We start from the raw sequence: 21782 nt of genomic DNA on the forward strand, positions 1-21782 counted from the left end.
GCACACCTGGTTCCATCCAAACTATAACAAGAGACTGTAACATCCTCACTTTGGTACAAAAATCTCTTGCAATCTCCAGAATCTTTACTTATACACTAAGAAGCAACTCAAAAGAAGCAATACACATACTAGACGCATGTACAGGAACACACACTCACACACACACACAAACACACATCAGATATAACACAAGACAAACATGCATGTATATACCATACACACATTAAGACACCACTTGCCCCACTGTAACACAAGGCACCATCTGATCACTTTTCTCACCATCATCTTTTGCGCTTTGCAGTTGGCCCTTTTCGTGATTCGTAGTCAAATAGTTTGTCAGCTTTTTCTTCCTGCTTGTTCCTCCTCCGCTCAGCCTGTTTGGAGATGAAGAAAGGTGATTATATCTTTAATAGCCATGCTAACAGCAGTCGCCATAATACTGTCTACGCCATATTTTTCGCAACTGTGATACAGTCAATCCTGTCTTGGCCGCCACCTATCTATAGCAGCCACCTGCCTATAGCGGCCACTGGAAATTCCCCTGCGCAAAATTGCTGTATTATAGACAGTCGCGAAATTGCTGTATTATAGACGGTCCTTTATAAAGTTGTCACCTGCCTAACGCGGCCAGTGGCCACTCATTTTGTATCCCGTGGTGAATATCTAACTGTGTACAGCGGCTACAAATATTTTAGCTGAACCATTAAATAAGCCATGAACACTTTAGCTTTTATGTTCATTGAGTGAATTCTACTGAGTCCTATCAAAATAACAAAAGTAGGCTAAAAGAAAATTTAAATTGATGTAAACTGTAAAAAAAAAATCTCTTATCATAGCTGCTCATGTAAACTTATTTGCTTTTTTTTTTACAGAAAAACCTGCGGTTTTTCATGCTATTATACAATGCAAGTGTTGACATTCAAAATGGCCTCGGACAAGTTTATAGTGGTCACTTTTGTCGTTTCCCTTGGATAGCCGCTATAGGCAGGATTGACTGTATTTTGCATTTAACGATCGAGAACCATACACAAAATGAGAAATAAGTATTTATCCCTTTTCAGGAAAATTTGAAGTGTTTTCTTCCGCAGTATTTGGTCTTTAGGAAGTTCTTTTTTCTTTTTTTCATAACTGCTCTGCACAAGAGAGATCTACAAGAACATGAACACATAGAGGAATATGCTCAAGAGGATTGTGGGTAGGAAGGGCAGAGGAAGCAGCTATGAGACAGCGCACAGGAAGCAGCTCTGTGGGTTCCTTACCCTAACTTCTTCGTTGAACATCTCTTCAATGTCCTTGCTGGGATTGTTGCAGTGTTTGAAGAGGTCTCGACCACCAATGATACGAGGGACAGTGCATTGACCTGCATAACCAGCCTGAATACAAAAAGGAATGCAGAAAGAGAGAGCAAAAGTGAGAAAGGGAGACAGAGAGAGAGAGAGAGATAGAGAGATCAAACACAAAGACCAAACAACAAAAAGCACAAAAGAATCATATCCAATCTTTACTTTGAACACATCCTTCTTACAAGTGATCATGTTACAAAATGCAGTTTTGCAATTTTCCTTTCTCAAGTTCTTGAATCATCATATCCAGTTTTCATTTCTGCATTTTGTCCTTCAGTCTGGCCTCATCTTTTTACTTCTTTGTTTCTCGCTTCTGCAACCACTATTCATTCAATTATTACTAAAACATATTCATTACAGAACAAGAAACAAAACAAAACAAACTTTAAATCTACCTTCAGACAGACAGCTGAAAAGTATCGATTTCCATATCTTGGAAGGTCCTCATTGAATGACAACTGGATTTTCATGGTAAGGCAGACATACCTTGCGGAATCTCTTGAAGTTTTTCACAGGTCTTCCATTCTGAGCCACTTGGACTGCTCTTTGCCTAGGTTTACGGTCTCGCTGGACGATGAGATTAATGCTTTTGACCTGCACCAGTTTGCTGGGCAGCTGCTCATCTGCCACATACTCTTTGTCCACTTTTACGCTGATTTGGTCCTAGTTCAGCAAAGTACAAGTAAAGTAAAGTCACAAAATGGCATTCCTTACACAGAAGTATTAACCCTTAGGGTGGGATTTCACGGAGCACGCGAACGATTTGCGAAGGACGCGAATGACAAAATTCAACATTCGCGAAAGTTTTTCTCCGAATGTTTTCCGACAATGAAGCCGAAAACTATTCTTGCACAATTTGTGCGGAGTTTCCACGACGTATGTGCGAATGTCGTGTGTATCATTGCTAAAGTACAGCATGTTACGTACACGAAGAACACGCGACGGAAATGCGAACAACGAAAAATTTTCAATAATCATGGGAGAAAATGTACCCAAGGAGAGGTGGAAGCTGTCTTGAGTTGAATTTTTTTTCTTTCCTGTATTTCTCCTTTCTTTTTCTCTCATTTTTCTATTGTGTGCTTGCCTACATTTTTTTTTCCTAGGATGTATCTCCACTAGTATAGCATATGATCTTTTTTTTTTTGTGGCAGTTCCTCCAACACATAATCTCTATACTTCAAATGAAAGTTTACATACTTCAGATTAATTTTAACTGTATTCTGTGATTGTTTTTTTGTAAAACAAACATTTCTTTCTCTTTGCTAGTCTTTAATTTCTTTTGTTACTATAGTTGTTCATAATTGTTTGATGTTTAGGTGTATGCTACGATTTTTATTTGGAGAAAACGTGTAGGTCATACATCCCCCAAACGTGCGCTAAACGTTCGCGAGAATGTCTCAAAAGGTACGCGAACAGTTTGCGATTACGTCGTAAAATGATCGGAAAAACTTCGCAGATTTCGCGTAACATACGCGAGACATTCTCCAAAGTTTCGGAGTCTGTTTGGGGTTTCACGAACATTTTGCGAACATCGCGCGTGTCCTGCGAAGGTCTTGCGCATATGACGAGGCTTTAAAGACACTTTCGAGAACAATTCACGAGCAAATCACGACCAAGTGTGCGGAAAAGGTTCGCAGAAAATTTCAAACTTTTTTGAAATTCTCGCCGAAGTAAAAACGACATTCGCGAACAATTGACGACGCTTCCGAACTCTCACGTTCGTTTGGCGATCTTTTGCAGACCAAAATGCGAATGCTGGATTTTGCCATTCGCGTCCTTCGCAAATCGTTCGCGTGCTCCGTGAAATCCCACCCTAACTAGGCCGGGCTATTTAGGGAGATGATAGAGCCGGAGGGGGGGGGGCCTCCCAGGCCCCCCCTCCAGATCTCAGCCGTCGACCACACGATCACGACGAAAATTGGCACACACATTGCCTATGATGTAATCTAAAGTACCATGAAGTTAATTTTTTCAAAAATTATCATATACACTAAATTATGCTAATTTATGCATAATGATGCATGAAATCAGACAATGTGGTATAAATCACTAAATAAAGCTCAAAACAGGCACATTTTTTGTGTAAATATTCTTTTTAGTGTCCTTAGCAAATGTAAGAGAAAAAAATTGCGCAATCAGAAAAAATTTCCCAAGTATTTCATTGTTTTTTTGAATTTCTTATGTATTTCTTTGTTTTTTCAACTTTATGTTTTTCATTGTTTTTTCGATGAAATTTGTCCGCGACATTGTTCCGAACAAGAAAATATGTTATTAATTGATTTAAATCAATAAAACCCCAAAATAATCATGCTTTTATGAAATTTGCTTGTAAACACAGTTTGCATAGAAATTGTACACAAATTCATGTTTTTGAGCAATTTTTGGTCTGACATGCACGTGCATATTTATGCGCAACTTCGTACCTCGCAGCCGGGCATCGCAAATTTGGTGTCAAAAGATGCGGGAGACTTGAAAGAAAAAAGTCATGAAACGTCGCGGCGATAGCTTCTTGCGATAGTGATACATCGCGCGAAACGTCGAGGGGGGGGGGGGCCTCGGAGGCCCCCCTCCCGGCCTAGTTAGGGTTAAAACTGCACTCTGTCAATAAAAAGATGAAATCTTATCTGGTCAATTTCGCAAAAGCCAACTCTGAATCTCTATGTCTTCTATCCATCCATCAATTCCTCTGTCTTTATAAACATTGAAGTTTATACCTGTTTATACAAATACATTCCACAAATTATAAATTACCAAAATTTGATGCAATGATATATTCGATAGGGCTGTTTAAAAAGTAAAGATACCCAAGCAAGACCTACCTCGATTGGCACACGCGCGGAAATAAATCCTCGAGGAAGGTTTTCATCTTCCTCCAATGATGTAGTTGGGGCGTGTCCGTTCCCCACAGACTGGGAATCAGAAGTCTCTTCTTCCTATATCATGTAAGCATATGATATCAATACAAAAAGATGAGTTATTAGGTACTGCTCTCTTTTCAGAATCCTAAAATCAAGGCTGCATATCCTCAAAAAATCCCATGTGTGTATACGCAGTGTAAGAATATGACAAAACCTGTTGGTTCTCATATTATCAAGAGAGTCAGTTGTGATGTGTGAACATGCTTTTTCTACTTGACTTTTCTCTTCTTAATAAATCCAATGCACATCTTGTCCTTACACTGCCTGGTAGTTACCACAAAACTAATGCAAGCTGGTAAAACAAATCTTGAGTATTAATATTTTGTGCGTAGACCCATCCATGACTTATCAACATTTCCACATCTTTCAAGGGACACGAGTTAAAGAGTGCAATCACCTGGGAGAAGATATCGATCCTGGCTTTCTTCTTCCACATGCTGCTTCCAGCATCTTCCTTGGAACTAGCCTTGATTCTTACAGCCTGATCTCTCTTCCTCTCATCCCTGCTGTCATCGTCACCTTCACTGCTCCAGCGTGCTTTACGCTTGGCACTCTTCTTCCTGCCTCTGTCTCCCCACAGATCTTCCTCTTCCTCCTCCTTCTCCCCCTGCTCCCTGGTCTCCTCTGTCATCCCTCCTATACCCAGGGCTCTTCTCACTGTCCGTTTATCATCCTGTCTTCCTCCAGTCTCCATCTGCATCTCTCCGTCACCTGATTCATCCATTGGCTCCTCCTTCACTCTGACAACCGTCTCCGTGGTATTTCTCTCCCCACCGGGCCACGCCCTTTCCGTCCTCTCCTGCACCTCTCTCTTCCCTTTTGCCGTGCTGGACGGATTTTCCTGTTTCGGTCTCACTGTCGAACCCAGATTAGTTACACTCTTGTCATCAGACTGGGTTTCTGTCTTCATCTGAACACTGCTCCCACTGGACCCCTCCTCCTCGCGTTCACTCCTCTCTGGTTTCATAGGCAGACTGCTCCTACCTGTCTCCCTAGTCTGAGCAAGTGAACTCTTCACCTCCTTTCCATGATGCAATGATTCTTCTCGGCGTCTTGCCTTCTCAGATTTCACAACCACGGGACTCATCTTCTCTTCTTTGATATGGATTGCACCCCTGGTGCGTCTGTCCTGCACATTTTTGTGTTCCTCGCCAACATCCACTTCCGTAGACTGTCTGACACCTCTCTCACCTTGATCCTCCTCAGGTTCTGATTTAATACCCGCAGATTTGTCTGCTCTCACTTCAGTCTTCAGTTGAAGGGGGAACTCTGGGGATGTGTCTGCTTGATGTGCTGAGGTTGATTGTACACTCGTGGAGGCCTTTCCAACAATGCTCTCATCGATCTTGGAGATTTTTGGTGTAGATGTCACATTTTTCCTGCAATCAACATCCACAAGGCAAAGTACAGGTATATTTCTGTTTTTGTTGCATAGGAAAAAAAAAAATCACTATCGCCACTGAGTAAAATTCATCTTCCAATCTATCTTGCAAAGGCAGATAGGGATGTAGCAGAACACTGACAGAATCACGCCGTATCAAATTAAAATCATCCACTATCATCTGAACTTTTCACAACACTTTGCTCCTAAGCTAGGTTTCTTTCCTAGCCCATAATCACAAAGTACAATGTATATCTACTTTTGTTTCAAGTTCAGTTACTGACATTAAACAGATATGATTTATACAACATCACTTGACTTAAGAAAACAAAATAAATGAATTAATTAAATTCATATGACCCCTAAATAATTTTGGCACACAAAAGCCTCTGTTGTAGAAAACATATTACAGCATTCACTCATCAGGTTACAGTCACATGATACTGTAGGTCCCTTTTTTTAGGCAGATGAAAGTGTCAAGTATTAGGTTGAATGCTTCATTTTTTTTTTAAGCTGAAGTTGACTGCCTTATAGTTTGATTTGAAGTTTCCATGCATCATTAAAATTGCAAGCACTTATTCAAGATGAAATTTATAAAAGAAAACACACACAAAATAACCAAAACAAAGAATAATATGGATGCTTAACGCTGGACTTTGCAAATGATAAATTCCAAATGAATGATGATGAAAGACATGGTACAAAAAGTTGAAGCTTTGGAAAATTTCCATGTTAATCCATACAAGAATATATGAGTGCTGGCATGCCTAATAATTAGCTTGAGAGTGACTGAATACAAAATTAGGTTAAATGAGAGCATTAATCCGTATAATCGGCAGATAAACACCACAAAAGGTAATCTTCCCTCACCTCAGCTGATTTGTTGAGGCTACACTATTTGAGACAGGTTCAGCCTTCATCTTGCCTTCCTGGATTCGCTGGGTAAGAGTCTGAGTGTCCGATGCTAGCACATCTTCAGTCGGCAAGGTCACAGAGGGGGCTACATTGAGGAGGTTTAGACCGGCTGGAGGGGACAGAGAAGAACAAGAGGAGATCACAGACATGGAGTGTAATGGGCTCAGTGGTTGCAGTGTCAGTGTTGGGATTCTGGAGGTTATGGATGTGACAAAAAGGAATGTCCACTTTACATTCTCTCCGCACAAAGCAAACTGTGAGTAAACGAACCATTACTCACAAAAGACACAACATTGCTTCTTGCAGGGAGCAGGGTGACCAAGTGATACCCCATTCATACACAAATTTGGGCACTGGCGCGCTCTTGAAGCATTCTGACTAATGCCCCTTCGAGTTTGTTTATGTAGAGAGCCATTGGCCGCAGAGACCAAATACAGTGGCTGAGAGAGGCATAACTATCATGATAAACTCCACAAACCTGGGAACTTCACACACATGCACAGCATGCACTGCATACCACTTCTGGAGCACTCTAAATGCTGGTGACCACTTATACAGGAGTTAGAGCACTTGAGGAGCACACATGAACCTATCCTTGAGAGGAACATATACTCTGGAGTGCTTCAGAACCAGTTTGTTCATGCATAAATAATTTAAAGCACTTCAGGAGTACTCCTGGAGCACCGTAAATGCCCCCTGTAGATGCTAATCTCACAGTAAAACTCAGCAAAGCACCTCACAGAAGAAAGATTGACTGTACCACAAAGATTGGAAATGATTGTTATCATTGAACACAGCGACAACTGGAAAGAGAGAATTGCTGCCTACAAAGATGCATTTCTTATAATCAATGAGATTCTCCATTTTTTGAATGGTTCAAATTGGTGATATCGACTTGTTGGGTATACTCCAGTGTAAGTGTGGCAATATTCACTGGTTTTTTGACCAGTCAAAGTGTGCTGATTTCTGAACCACAGCTATATAACAACATTGCACCAAATGTCTTTTTAGTAGGTGAAGTTCTATGTTCATCGTTTCATCTCAGGCTTTGTCCTATTCAAAAATTTAAAAAGTTTCCTAGGGAAGAAATGTGAATGGTTTAACCCGTTGAGGACGGTTTGATTTTGCTAAAACATGCATTTCCCATAGATGCTTGCCTGAGTATACTCCGGACTCATCCTCAATGGGTTAAGATAGATTACAGTTCTCCTTGACTGAGAGATGTGCTTTTCGGAAATATTCATAGGATAGCATACCTTGGGCTACCTTGGGATTGCAGTGAAGTTCTGTGGAAACATACAGCACAGCAAGGCCAAGCTCAGACTCTGGAATGGGGCGGAGTCCATGTCTGGAAGAAAGGAATGAATGATTTGAGTGAGAGATCATTTTGCTAAAGATCTACTAATATTCTAAAAGCTTTCATGACTGATACTCCCTCCCCCCCTTTGGAGCAAGAAAGTGGCTTTACAGAGCATTGCTACATATCTATCATCACAGCATCCACATGAAAAAGTAGAGAATATTAAACATTGATCCTAAACACATCAGTCAACCAAACCGAAAATATGTCTTTAATATCAGGTAACATAAATTTCAAAGAAATAATGGGATTGCATATATGTTAAACTTGCCATAGCTGCATGTGTAAAAATCTTACTACCAGATGTGTAACACGGTAGACTTATCATGCCGGAGTCAACAGAACATCTGGGTAATTTTCACATTGTCTAAACATATTACTTCTGACATAAGTCAGAAAATAAATGTCGTCACACGCTGAGAATACACAGGCTGTGAACATTAAGAGGACAATAATTTGAGGAATACATGCATGCCCCTTCAGTCCTTGCTACAAGGCTGTGGTAAGACTGGTTTCAGACAGGAATCAGTTGCGATGGAACACAGCATCCAGCCACCTGTGTTCTCTGGCAGGGAGTCTACAGGAAGAGGCAAGTGAGCACTATCTTTGAAGAAATCACCAGTAACAATGACTGACTTAAAATCCCCCAATGTGATATTCATACTGGGCACCAAGTCACTGGTGACTGGTGATGAGCGTTCAGTCAATGCTTGCATTCTCTTAGCAGGTCACGAAGTCTGAGAAAGAACTGACTTCCACAAAGAATTGAGTTTTGTTATCAACTCATGATCCTTAACTGACATTGACAGATGTAAGCAAGCTTTGGTCCCATACATGAATAGATCCAAGTTTCACCAGGGCACCATTTCATGAGATCTGTCAGCCCTGACAAGTTGTCAGTCTCTGGCAATTTCAGTAAATCATTGGTTTTGACTGGTTGAGAGGCTCTGGTCACTGACTGTTACCATGGTATAAATTGTCAGAATCTGACAACTTGTCAGGGGGTGACAGCTTTCATAAAATGGTGCCCAGGTCTACCCTAGAAGGCTGACTGGATGACTGGTCTTACTGTTTGAGAAGCTTCAGTACTCTGCCGGTCACATCCTGTCCCAACTGGCTCATCTCCTGCGAGCTGTCCTTGTGCTCCGTGTACAGCACACATGCACCCTTGGAGGTCAAAGGTCGACATAGGTCCTTGACGTCATTGTCTTCTTCGATCAACTGGGACTGTCCACCAGCCATGCCAATGGCAATGTGCAGGCGCTTGTACTGCATCAATGAGAGAAGAAACACATCAAAGTTGAGGTAAAAGCAAAAGCATTTTAAGTGTACTAACACCCGAGTATCATGTTTGCTATATGTGTAGAATACACTTGGGACATGCCCTCTGAAAAATATGACAATTTTTTGTCACTATGATATATATTTTTTTTAAATTCAGTCACACTCCAGACATGCTTATGGGCAACGCACTTGCAATGTTTATTTCCCCCCCCCCCCAGATTTGTGTTTGTCTCTGCTGAACAAAATCGGACGCGCTGCAGAGCCATTGAATCTGTATGACTAACCTCACAGCAAATTTCCTGCCTCTGCATGGAGGTCACAACGAAAGGCAGATACTAGCAGGGTATGGGATCCATTCACCCATTGCAAGCCACATGTGAATAAATCATTACAGAACTACAATCTTATCATCTCTTGAACACTCTAATAATGATTGACAGAGGGGTAAGAGAACAATGTGTCCTTCTCTACATGAGGTAGGAGAGAGAGAGAGAAACTATTGTATGATGCAACAGACCTGTTTCTGGGTCAGGAAGTAGAATGTCATGCCCTGGAAAATGGTCTTCCTCCTCTCATCTGGACCAAAAGACACCTCGTTTTCATTGATGGATTCCTCGGCAAGGGGAGGAAGGTATCTGAAATGTAATCCATCAACGAACTCATCAGGTCATTAGCAGGAGTGTAAAAAAATCATTCTTACTGACACCTAATTCATTCATTTATACTGGAGAGAAAACAAAACAATCACACAAAGACACACACAGATAAACCTAGCAACACATATCCCAAAGTGGGAAGCTGTATCCCTCCGAACGTGGACAGAAATTCCTAATAGGAAAACTTGTACCACAGTAACTAAACAGTTATTCAATATATTGGCAAAGGAAATACCAAACTGTCTGTGATGTATGGTTAACATTGCAGTTACAGTTCATCATGTATATATTACCACATTTCACTGTGTGGCCAAGACTTAACAGATTCAACAGGCTTGCCACAGACAATGTAGCATTCATGCCTAAAAAATAAAAGCAAATATACTCTGATGACACAATGTTCTACCCATGACATTTTTTTTTAAACGAATATAATAAGAATAAATTGTATCACTTATTAGATCACTAGCATCATGGTTGTTGGGTATGATCAATTTTCTCACATACAATTTTTACTTTTTCAAATTGATGATTGGCAGTCCTTTCACTTGTGAAATGAAAATCATTAAGACAATTTATTAGATGTAATGAGCTTCATGGGTTGATATGAGGGCTCTTGAATTTTAACCCTAATCAGGCGGGGGGGGCGGAATCCGCCCCCCCCCTCGACGTTTTGCGCAATATCTTCGCAGCGCGATAAGCTCCCGCCGCGATGTTTCATGACTTTTTTCTTTCAAGTATCGCGCAACTTTTGAGACCAAAATTGTTGCGCCCGCGCGTACCGTTTTGACGCGACACCCGTTCGAAAAAAATTTGTCAACCCCAAAATTGCTCCAAAACGTGATTTTGTGTACAAATCCAATGCAAATTGTGTTTTTTCAATTAATTCACATAAAAATTCATATCTTGACTTAGAATGGACGAAATTAATTTATTTTAGCATAATAAAGCTTCAAAAAATGTCTGTAACAAATTTTGGCCAAAAAACAAACAAAAACAAAAGGTCGAAAAACAAAGAAATACATAAGAAATTCAAAAAACAATCAAATACATAAGAAATTAATTTCGATACAGATTTTATTTAATCCTATGTCTCAGGAGAATGATACAAGAAACATTTTAAGAAAGAAATTAGCTTAATTAGAGCATTAATAAGTGATTTAGAGCCCAAAGCTGATTTTATGCATAAATCACAATAATTAATTAATATAAAATATAAGAAAAATTTTTCAGAGAAAGCAACCATACATTTTGATAGTATACGTCACGGGCCTCGCGTGTGCCGATTTTCGGCGCGATCACGCGTTCCATAGGCGAGATCTGAAGGGGGGGGGGCGGAATCCGCCCCCCCAGATATAGCATAGCCAAACTAGAAATGTCGCTATGGCGACTGATGCCTCTGCCATAATGCATGATTCTCCCAATAGGCGTATAGTACAATGTCTTCACAATGTGTGATCCATGACAGTTTCACATAACTGGCAAAATATTGAAATGACAGGTCTGTCAGAATGTCTTGAACTGGGTTTGCTATAATTTTCTTAGAGTGCAGGTACACATATTTGGGGAATTGAGAATTTTTACTTGAATTCTGACAGACCTTTTTATAAGTTTATGCATGGAGTAATTTCCAAGGTATGAAGAAAGAGTGTAATGATGGTACAAATAGATTTTTTTTTTTTTTTTTTTTGGGGGGGGGGCATTGAAACCTGGCCTTTGACCCTTAACCTCTGACCTTTGACCTTCTGGCTGGAAATTTCCCGGAGAATCTCCATTAGGTAATGCATGTATTAAGTTTTGAAACTAATAATGCAAGCATTGCATATACTAGTATATGAGGGAAATAGTAAAATTTTGAGGAGTTGACCTTGACCTTTGACCCCTGACTATTGACCCATGACCCCTAAATTCCCTAGATAATCCCTGCCAGTCAGTACATGCATATGTACCAAGTTCCACAAAGATACATCGAACCACTTGCGAGAAAAGTGATATTGCAACATTTTCACCTCACCTTTGACCTTTTGACCTTATGACATGAAACTCTCTCTTTAGAATCTTTACGCGGTAGTACATGTCCACACCAAGTTTCAATAAAATACCTTTTGGGCATTGCATAGATATGGGGGAAATTGCAACATTTGTAGCATTTGACCTTGACCTTTTGACCTTTGACCTCTTGCCAATGTCACTAAAATCTACTCAACTAATTGTCCCATCATACATCATCCTTGGACCAAGTTTGGTGTAAGCTGCTTCATCCAGTTTTGAGTTATCACGTAAACAGATAAATTTTAGGATTTGACCTTGATCTTTGACCTTTGACCTCCGTCCGGTTTCACTGAAAAACTAATCAAGTAATTGTCCCATCATACATCATCCTCCAACAAAGTTTGGTGAAATTTGCTCAATCCAGTCTTGAGTTATCGCGTAAATGGATACAATTTCATGATTTGACCTTGACCTTTGACCTTTAGCCAATTTCACCCAAAATCTAATCAAATAATTGCCCCATCATACTTTATACTTGGACCAAGTTTGGTAAAATTCCAGTAAATATTACCCAAGTTATCGCGTAAACGAAAGCGGACGGACGTACGGACGTACGTACGGACCTACGTACGGACCTACGTACAGACGTACGTACGGACGGACGGACAACCCGAAAACATAATGCCTCCGGCACCACTTCGTGGCGGAGGCATAAAAAGCCCAGCCTGATTAGGGTTAAAGCAAAAATTATTGAGACAGGAACCTTACGTGTGTGGTTCTGGCAAGCTTTCCTTCTTTGCAATTGCTTCTCTGGTATGGTGCCAGAAATTGGGGGTCACGACAGGTCTACAGGCCACCAGAGCGCTGATCAGCTGAAAGATGAAACAAGCAATGGAGCGACATAGCTTTCTCTCAGTATTGCAAAGTCTTTTGGACTTGTTCCTTTGAAATAAACCAGTGTCTCACGGAATTCATTGGCTTCAGGAGTAGGTTCAGAAAGAATCTCTTTTGCTTGACATCATTATTACAACTTAACAGCAAATGCATCATTTCTGCCCCTCTTCTCTTAATAAGACACTGAAAAAGGATGAGGACAGTAGAAAAGACAATAGCCTATACAGATAACTCTCAAAATAAACAAATACACATAAGGATGCTATTGCAGTAATTGAGACACAGATATATAATACAGAAAAAGGACAGGAGAGAAATTCTAGCATCACACCTTATCAAACAGTACTTCCAAGTCTTGTAAAAAATTGTGACTCTTTCTCCTTCTTTTACCCCCCCCCCCCCCCCCCCCTCCCCACCCAAACACAGACACATACACACACATGCACTTCAGCCATAAACCCTCAATACTGGAAAGAGTAAAATGGAAAAATAGCAACTGGCATGGTGTGCGGCAGTCTCCTAACCTTCACTGTGACGTTCAGCTGTGACATCACCAGGTGGGTGCATTCGTAAGACCACTCCGACACCAAGTGTCCCCCAAGCTTATGGATGGCTCTCTTGAGGTTCCTCTTCTCTTCTGTTGGCAAGGCGGAGGCGGCGGCAATGAGGGGACAAAACTTCACTCTGCATATCGTGTCGTGTGGAAATACAAATCATGGAATTTTTAAAGTCTGGGGAAAAACACTTCCAATTCAATTGTTTCTTAGTCATTTAGGCAGACTCCAGAACCTTAAAAAATGTTGTAACACTCAAGCAAACTACCAAACTAACCACCAGTTTTGAGCACCATAACAGAGACTCCAACCCAAAGCACCGTCTGATCTGGAGATTCTCCCGCCTGAAACCCCTAGCAAACGGGAGACTCCAAGTTGATATGTGCGAAGCGCCAAGTTCCTAGGGTTGTACATGCTCTCTGGGTGCTATCTAAGGCTTATTTTTTCAACATACAATAGCAATAAGTAAGAAATCCTTTCCAACGGGAGACACAGAGCCAGGGCGGGAGAAATTAAATCTCAAACGGGAGAACGGGAGATTTTGCAAAAATGGGTTTTTGGCGGGAGATCTCCCGTCGAAAACGGGAGAGTTGGAGTCTCTGCCATAATGCCTTCATCCCTAGTTGTAGTTGCAGCATCACCAAGGCTAATCTCTCAGCTTCTTGACTACATCATTGCACATATATGCAGGCCATAAAGGAAGCACATTTATACCTGTACTTCAGTATATTCCGCTAACAATCTTGGTGATAATCAGGGCTTTATACCACAATCACCATGTACTAGTGCTTGGGTGACTAATAAATAAGTTTTGTGGGCTACACATTTTCTGAAGCCATCATGAGGTCAAAAGTTTTCTTTATACAACTATCGGGAATAGGTATGATTATGAGACATGAACTTTGACGGATTGGATGGAGTGACATGCTTGATTTGAAATAGCATTGCAGTCCATATTCACACATTGTACAAAAATCAGGAAATTTGGTACAAATTATTTGTGCCTAGGTGACTAAGTCAACAGGATGATTGTGATGCGATGACATCTTCATCTCATCTTATTGCAGTATGTGTGACCGATCTATGCCATGAAAACATACCAAAATTAAATATTCCATTTACAACTCCTATTTCTTGATCGATTTTGAAGCAACCTGTCTATTGGCTTGATATTGACAATCTCTTAATAAAGCCAAATGAGAACATAGAGTTGAATTGACAAGTACAATACATCAGAAGCTGTTGAGTCCCTCTCAACAATCAATTCACAATGTTTGATCACAGGGAACTGTTCCATGATATGGCTACTTTATTTGAAAATCCAGTCAGCGAGAGTGGCAATACATTATAGCTGGCACACAGTTTTTTTTTTTTTTTTTTTGTTTCTAAATAATACAATTTACAATCAGTCAGCCCCAAATCTAACACTCATACCTCCATTTATTGGACTTGAATGTACCAAAGGTGATGACATCTCCATCCTTCAACTTTGTCTCGCTCCCTGAGGCCAGTTTCTGTCCATTCAGGAAGGTGCCATATTTGGAAGACTCGGTGATGAGCAAACTTGAAGGACTGCGAGGATGACTCTGTATTGGGGTGATGAGTAACAGGGTGTAAGAGTGTGAAACTGATCCAAAGATATATTTGTATTAATTTCAATATACCTTTTAGCTTTCCCTAGAGTTTATTTTCCACACATGTCCCTTATCATTTCCTCTCATACTTAGCCTCCCATACATCTCAATTCTTTCCCCCTTCCTTGTGCCTATTATATACTTTCCAGTACCTTCTTTACTTCTCACCCATCTCCCCACCTCATGACTCTTTTGTTCTGTTCCCATTCATGTTTAAGTTCAGCCCATGATCATAACCTCATCTTTACTTTCCATTGGTTCCTTCTTTGATCTCAGGTCACACTCTTTTCTTTTTTACATTTTGATTGGTTTGTGTATTCTATGATCTAAATATGTAAATGACAAAAAAAAAAAAAAAAAAAAAAAAAACCACCCCAAAACACCCCAGTGGGTTCTGAATAAAGAATCAGTCAACCACTGGAACTCACTGAGAGAGGACCTTCTTCCTCTGCCTCTATTCCCTTTTTGCCCTGAATGTTTGTTGGAGATTGACTAAATGTTGCCCAGTTTGCGGAGTGTCTGAGTGACTAGCTGATGATGATTTTGGACACCAAAATGAGTGTTTCAAGCTAATAATTTGGTGGCTTATAATTAAACTCTACCTACAAATTGTACTTGATCTCTGCTAAAACTAGGCTGCTTTAGAAAACCTCTCACTCTGTCAATTATGTGGCAGCAGACAGTAAAAAATTGTTAGAAATTCTATTTAAAAAAAAGGGAGGTTGGGATTAAAAATTTACAGGATATCACCAGGTAGGAAGGCAAGTCAGTGGCATAATGTTGATAGTCCTATTGCAAAATATCATTCACCCACTGAAGACTAGTCCCAAGTATTCTTGGGCTGGAGTGAATGGGAAATGATTGTCATAGGAAAATCAGTCTTGTCTTCACCGGGTTGAATAATAAAACAGTACAAATATCTAATCAGTTTGATAACACACCAGCAAATAAAGAGAATAAAAATCTTTCTGCTTGCACTGATTTTTTACCATTAAATAACAGGGACATAAAGTTAATAGACATGCAAATTCAGGTGGCACCCAAGGCACCCAAAATCCATATGACTGTTACAGTCCTGAGAAATAAAAAGAGCCCCAGAAACAAACAAGCAAAAAAAAAATAAAATAAAAATACAAAATCATAAGATACAAAAAAAAAGGTTGCCAATTTTTCTAATCCCATATACTTTTATTTTTTTATTTGTATTTTTGTGTGTGTGTGTGTGTGTCGAGTCTCATGGTCAGATCAGGCAAAATATTATGGTTAAGCACAAATTTAACTTAATGGTATGTTCCTTGTAAACAAACAAAATTCAACTGAATGTGAGGGAACTTGCAAAAGTCAAAGGTCACAATATGAAAATCACACATTCCTCACCAAATTCATTTCTGGGTGCTTGACAGTCAGAGTGGCATGCTTGCGGCTGATTGATGCATCTCCACTTATCAAAATTTGGCAATCTGAAAAAAAAAGGGAAAAGATATAATCATCACCGAATCCATGCATCCTCTTTGACTGTTACTCTACAAGCTCCCTGGGAGATGAGTTTATCATAGTCAATTCATGACTAACATGACCATACAAGATTCAGTTTACTTACTAGCAAACTAGATATTTACATTCATAACCAGGTCAGGACATATATTATTCATCATTATTCAACTGTATGTTACTGAACCAGAACTGCTTGATCACTAACACTTCATGCACAGGTCTCAAGGCACAGACAAATAGCAATTTGCAAACTGAAAAGGCTATATATTTGCCCAATGGCTGATTAAAAAAAAAAAAAAAAAAAAAAAACACTCAGAATTTACATCCATCTGTAAAACAAAAAATCAAATTCTGCAAATGCACAATGCCTGTTCTGATCTGTTTCTCTATCATCTATATTTTCAAGGTGCCTGCACATCACATGTATGGGTACATCACTGCTCTATTTCTCACTGCCTGATAGCAGTTCTGGAACCAATATTTGTGATTGAATGTGATAACTTCAAACATCAGCTAATAAATGTACAGACTAAAACAGCTGTGATGATTGAGCCGCTGGTACTCACCTTTCCTGCCAACAATCTGATCTTCACCGACCAGAAAATCAAACTTGCTCCCTTTATTGGATAAGAAGAATAACGAAAAACAAAGCAACAATGTTACTATAGGGAGAAATGAAATACTAATAATATGAGAAGTACTGCTTTACAGTGCTCACTTAATAATCTGGAACTCATTAAATCATTAAACTGATTTACTTCTAACTTTTCAGGTCTAAATCTACCTCTCAGTTTCTCTGGATTCTAAAAGAAAAACATTGCAGAAACTATAAATTCAATTGGAACTTAGAAGTTGGATCATGAATACATATTTTATGGGCATCAGCACCAAGGTTCAACCTCCCGTGCCAAGGTTCACAGTGCACATTGATATAGGTTTCTACATATAGCGGGTGGTCACATTTTGGATGGCGTTGTGGTCAAATTATTTTATGGGAGCCAGCGTTTGTTACACACACATGATTACCAACTCTACATTAACAAATATTTCAAGAAGTGAAACTGTTCGCATGAAGGTACAACTACAAGTGAGCCCGCAGCCATACAACTCTACAAGAAGAATTTGTGTCAAATTTACTCGATATAGATCTATAGATCTACAAACGTGTAGGTCTATTAACGTTAGACATTGCTAGAAGGTACCCTAGATTCTACTCTGAGTCTCTAGTTCTCTGCCAAAATCTAACGTTAGTCGTTATTATATTTTGGATCAAAAATTTATCCTCTGGTGAATGGTTGAAAGAGCTCCATGTGATTAAAGGTATTTTCAGCTATTTCAGAAAGTTGACACTCCATAAAGTACTATTTGCAAAATGACATCACTTCTATGACGACATTTTGCAAATAGTATACTATTTGCAAAATGATGTCACAAAGCAATTCTGAAATTGTGCGCAGCTTTGCACCGTCACTCTGTGAAATGTAACGATTTCTAGCAAAACAATTGTGACGCCACGAAGCAATTTTGACATTGCGCACTGCTAGTACCGTCACTCTGTGAAATGTATCAATTTCTAACAAAACAATCGTGACGTCATAAAAACAATTCTGACATTGCGCATTGCTTCCGCATTTGTAAATGTAACATTTTTAACAAACATCACAAAGCAGGTCCTACATCGTGTGCAGCGACATGCTTCTTAATGCAATGTAGGATCCCTTCACAACATTGCATCTATCATACGACGGCATAATCGTGATATAGAATCTAGTCCCCACAGTTGCGTGTCCATACTAAATAAAACCCTACCTAACCCTATACCCTAACCCTAACACACGGGTGCACGCGCACTGCGGTGGGGACTATAACTTACATCACGATTATACCCATACGACTTCCCGCTTTGCATTTCCCCCCATTCCCATTTCCCCTCCTTTTGTTTAAAGTTTTGATCCAAAATATATAACAAATATGCTTTGCCTAATTTCGAGTTTCTTGTTAAAACTATAGAGTAAAATATCCCGTTTGCGGCAGTTTAAGCATTGTTAAGGGTTTTTCCAACTTGTAAACAAATCAGGCAAATTATTTTCAACCATTTCACATATCATAGACAAGATTATTCATTAACGCAATTGTTTTCAAAATAGAAATTTACCATCGACCAACGCAGTTTTCATGATTTACCAGGGCAAAACCCGGCACAATTTTCGCCGATAAGGGCGATATGCGGCGTAGTATTTCTGCTTGCGGCACGATGTACAATCCCTATGCAATACGCGCGTGCTCCACGATCTTTAGCTGAACGCCTTCACATGTCTCGCGAACATTGCGTATGCGCCAATTCCCATTGCGAAAGCACGTGAAAATAGCGGGCGCACATGCATTGGCCGCAAACAAGATCGCAATTCTGGCGGTGTTGTTGATGTCTTTCTCGTGTTTTTCTGAATTTTTTCGATGGTAACATCCACTTTCCGAACAAAAATGGCGGCCCACATCGGCTCGCGAAAGTTCTATTTTATGTGAGGATATGTTTTCAAAATCCATGAGCATCGGGAAAACGACAAAAGATCAAGTTTCTTGGACCATTATTTCTTAATTGTTATGTTAAGAAGTACCGAAAATTTTATTTTGGATGCGATATGTTGTCATTTAGGTGAGAAAATTTCACTTTCGTCAGAGATCATGCCCATTTTATCGGTTGGTTTTTGTTGATTGCTAGTGTGTTAGTATATGTGTAGTGTGCATGTAACAGTGCAATGCTGTGTTTCGCGGTATATTACCGTGTATGTTGTACCTGCCGCGAACGGCTGCACGGCCGCTTACTGACGCAGTTACTCTAGGCCTCGGTGCCTCAAAAAGAACTATCCACTTCGGGGCTGCGCCCCTCAGTGAATAGTTCTTTTGGAGTCACCTCTGCCCATATTGGCCATAGTTTTAACAAGAAACTCTCAAGGCAAATGCCATTTGAAGTATATTTGTATGTATACTGGCACTACCAAAAACTGCGACTAGCCCAACAGGGCGGTGGAAGAGCTGCCTCCCTAGACACTAGACTGGTCAGCTGATGGTAGTGCACATTTAAGTAGATCTACGTGTATTTGCAAGACATTACAATCTGTGCAATGAGCGCCACGGGGGTTATACACCGACCATGTGGATAGACCTAACGATCGAGGCGTTTTATACGGTGTAGTTATATAATACGGTCGTTTTTAGCTCGATCCGTTTAAATCAACAACAGTAAAAAATTATCTAACGTTAATCATTGCTACTGTCGTAATGGAAGGTTTACTCTCACCTTCATCTCTCAAACTCTCCAGGGTCCACATTCTCAGTCTGGTTGCATTCTGTGCTCTCCTCAAAAATAAGAGTAACGGTTAGATCTACAGGAATACCACAGATTGAACACGACGACCTGACGAAGTATCACATGTATCGACGGCTCTGGGATGCTGGTGTGCGAAATGTACCGTTGATCCACTGGTATTACACTGTGTAGGCCCTATAGCAATTTGCATACGTCGGCGCAGCGGCGGGAACAGATTCATATGGCATGGGGGTTTCCCCCGTGTCAAAGGTTAGGCATCCTACCCTGGTTTCTCGACATATGAACCCGAGAGCGCAGAGCATAGCAGGAATGTCACCATTGTTTGCGCGCAATTCAGTTACAGTATGTTACGTGGAACGTCATGTGCAATGTATCAGAATTTCAATCAAAACTTTGATTTTCTTTAGCTGTCGCTAATATATCGTACAATAGATTGTGCTGTCACAAGTGTGGCAAAGGATAAGGTTTAGATGTGCCGCCATTTCCAGATGAGAACTGTGGAACAATTTTTTATATCCCATTATAGTGCAGTAGGCACCTGTACATAAAAGTAAAAGATGTTTTATTTTCTCAACGTACTTATTACACGTTTGTGCTTTTAGTAATTTTCGATACCTTTTGAAGGAGCCAAGCAAGGACTCTTTTATGTTCCAGAAATCTGTCTACCCACGCTATACAGCTTGTACCTGTATATACATACAGTATAGTATATCTTAAAAAAAAAGAAGAAGCAACAAACCACATGCACACACAGTAGCTTGCTGTTTGGATCTTTGAGTTTCATTTTCCAAAAAATACTATCTATCTATCTATCTATCTATCTATCTATATTATAGTACATGTAGTATGATGCTGAACCATTTGCTTTTATAATTTGTCATCTTTGGTATGGAACACAGATTTTTTTTTTTAAATGATAATGAATACGGTTTCCTGCAAGATCCTTTGTCATCAATTATCACCCCCCCCCCCACACACACACATTTGTTATATTAATAGGGGCCTATATATATATATATATATATATATATATATATATATATACACAATGTATATTGTATATGATTATAATTACATATTCAATATATATATCATATATACTATTATACATATAATATATCAGACAGAGAGAGAGAGAGAGAGAGACATGTAGATACAGAGATTGATACAGACATACGTGTATATACATACATACATACATAAATATTAAAGAAGAAAATTAGTGTAGCATACATTCCCTTTCAACCAGTAAGCCATATACATGCATTTGACTTAATTGCCTTTCATGACACTATGTATTTGCTTTGATTGAATTACCTATTAAACATAAAATGTAATTTACTGGTGTGAATAAATATAAATATGTATGTACAATGTAGGCCAATGTTTGTTTGTTTGTTTGTTTTTTTTTTGTGCAGGGAGAGAAAACAGGCCATCATCAACTGTAGTGTGATTCTATAAACCAAGGACTGTACCTAACATTGCATAGTTTTTTTTTTAGCTTCAAACATTCACATCCTTAGTATGAACCTGATTTCTCACACCTCATTTCTCACAAGTTTCAACTGTCCTTCTAAATACATGTACATGTACATAATAAACTTTAGACCTGACATCAAAATTTTATCTTGATAGAAACTCACTTTTCAAAGCAGTATCCTCCTCAATAAACGAAAAGCACAAAACAAAAAAGTAAACTTGTTCTCAATAAAAGCAGTGAAATGAATGCAGACATGCAAAAATTCACAGTAACTCAAGTAAAAAGGTCATATATTTTGCAACTGCAATGTACAACATTATATATTTACTACCTTGGCTATAATTTCATCTAACATTAACACAGTATGTGTACATGCGTACAGTATCATACACATTCCTTATTTGTTGTGAGCACAAGAGACCATCTCCCAAAACAAGGGGATAAATAGAAAAAAATGCCATCCCATTTTTATATTGACTTTACAAAATAGACTCAATCACAAATTCAGAATGGTACAAGTTTCATTAAAAGAACCTGTCTCTGCTCAAC

General features: G+C 39.5%; 1 protein-coding gene across 1 annotated transcript; it reads right to left on the reverse strand.

Moving 5' to 3' along the window:
- Positions 1-281: 281 nt before the first annotated feature.
- On the reverse strand, positions 282-19832 carry LOC139720777 (uncharacterized). Its single transcript, XM_071632121.1, has 15 exons — positions 19724-19832; positions 16992-17042; positions 16309-16391; positions 14732-14883; positions 13268-13427; positions 12618-12721; positions 9719-9836; positions 8987-9186; positions 7814-7905; positions 6513-6666; positions 4659-5640; positions 4163-4276; positions 1830-2006; positions 1260-1373; positions 282-374 (listed from the first exon to the last, which is right to left on the reverse strand). The coding sequence occupies exons 1-15, from the start codon at positions 19752-19754 to the stop codon at positions 282-284; spliced, it is 2625 nt and encodes an 874-aa protein (XP_071488222.1). The 5' UTR covers positions 19755-19832.
- Between the last annotated feature and the right edge of the window lie 1950 nt (positions 19833-21782).

The sequence above is a fragment of the Diadema antillarum genome, unplaced genomic scaffold, assembly GCF_040938485.1.
Source record: "Diadema antillarum isolate AM-2024a unplaced genomic scaffold, OU_Dant_1.0 scf00000012, whole genome shotgun sequence".
Classification (NCBI taxonomy): domain Eukaryota; kingdom Metazoa; phylum Echinodermata; class Echinoidea; order Diadematoida; family Diadematidae; genus Diadema; species Diadema antillarum.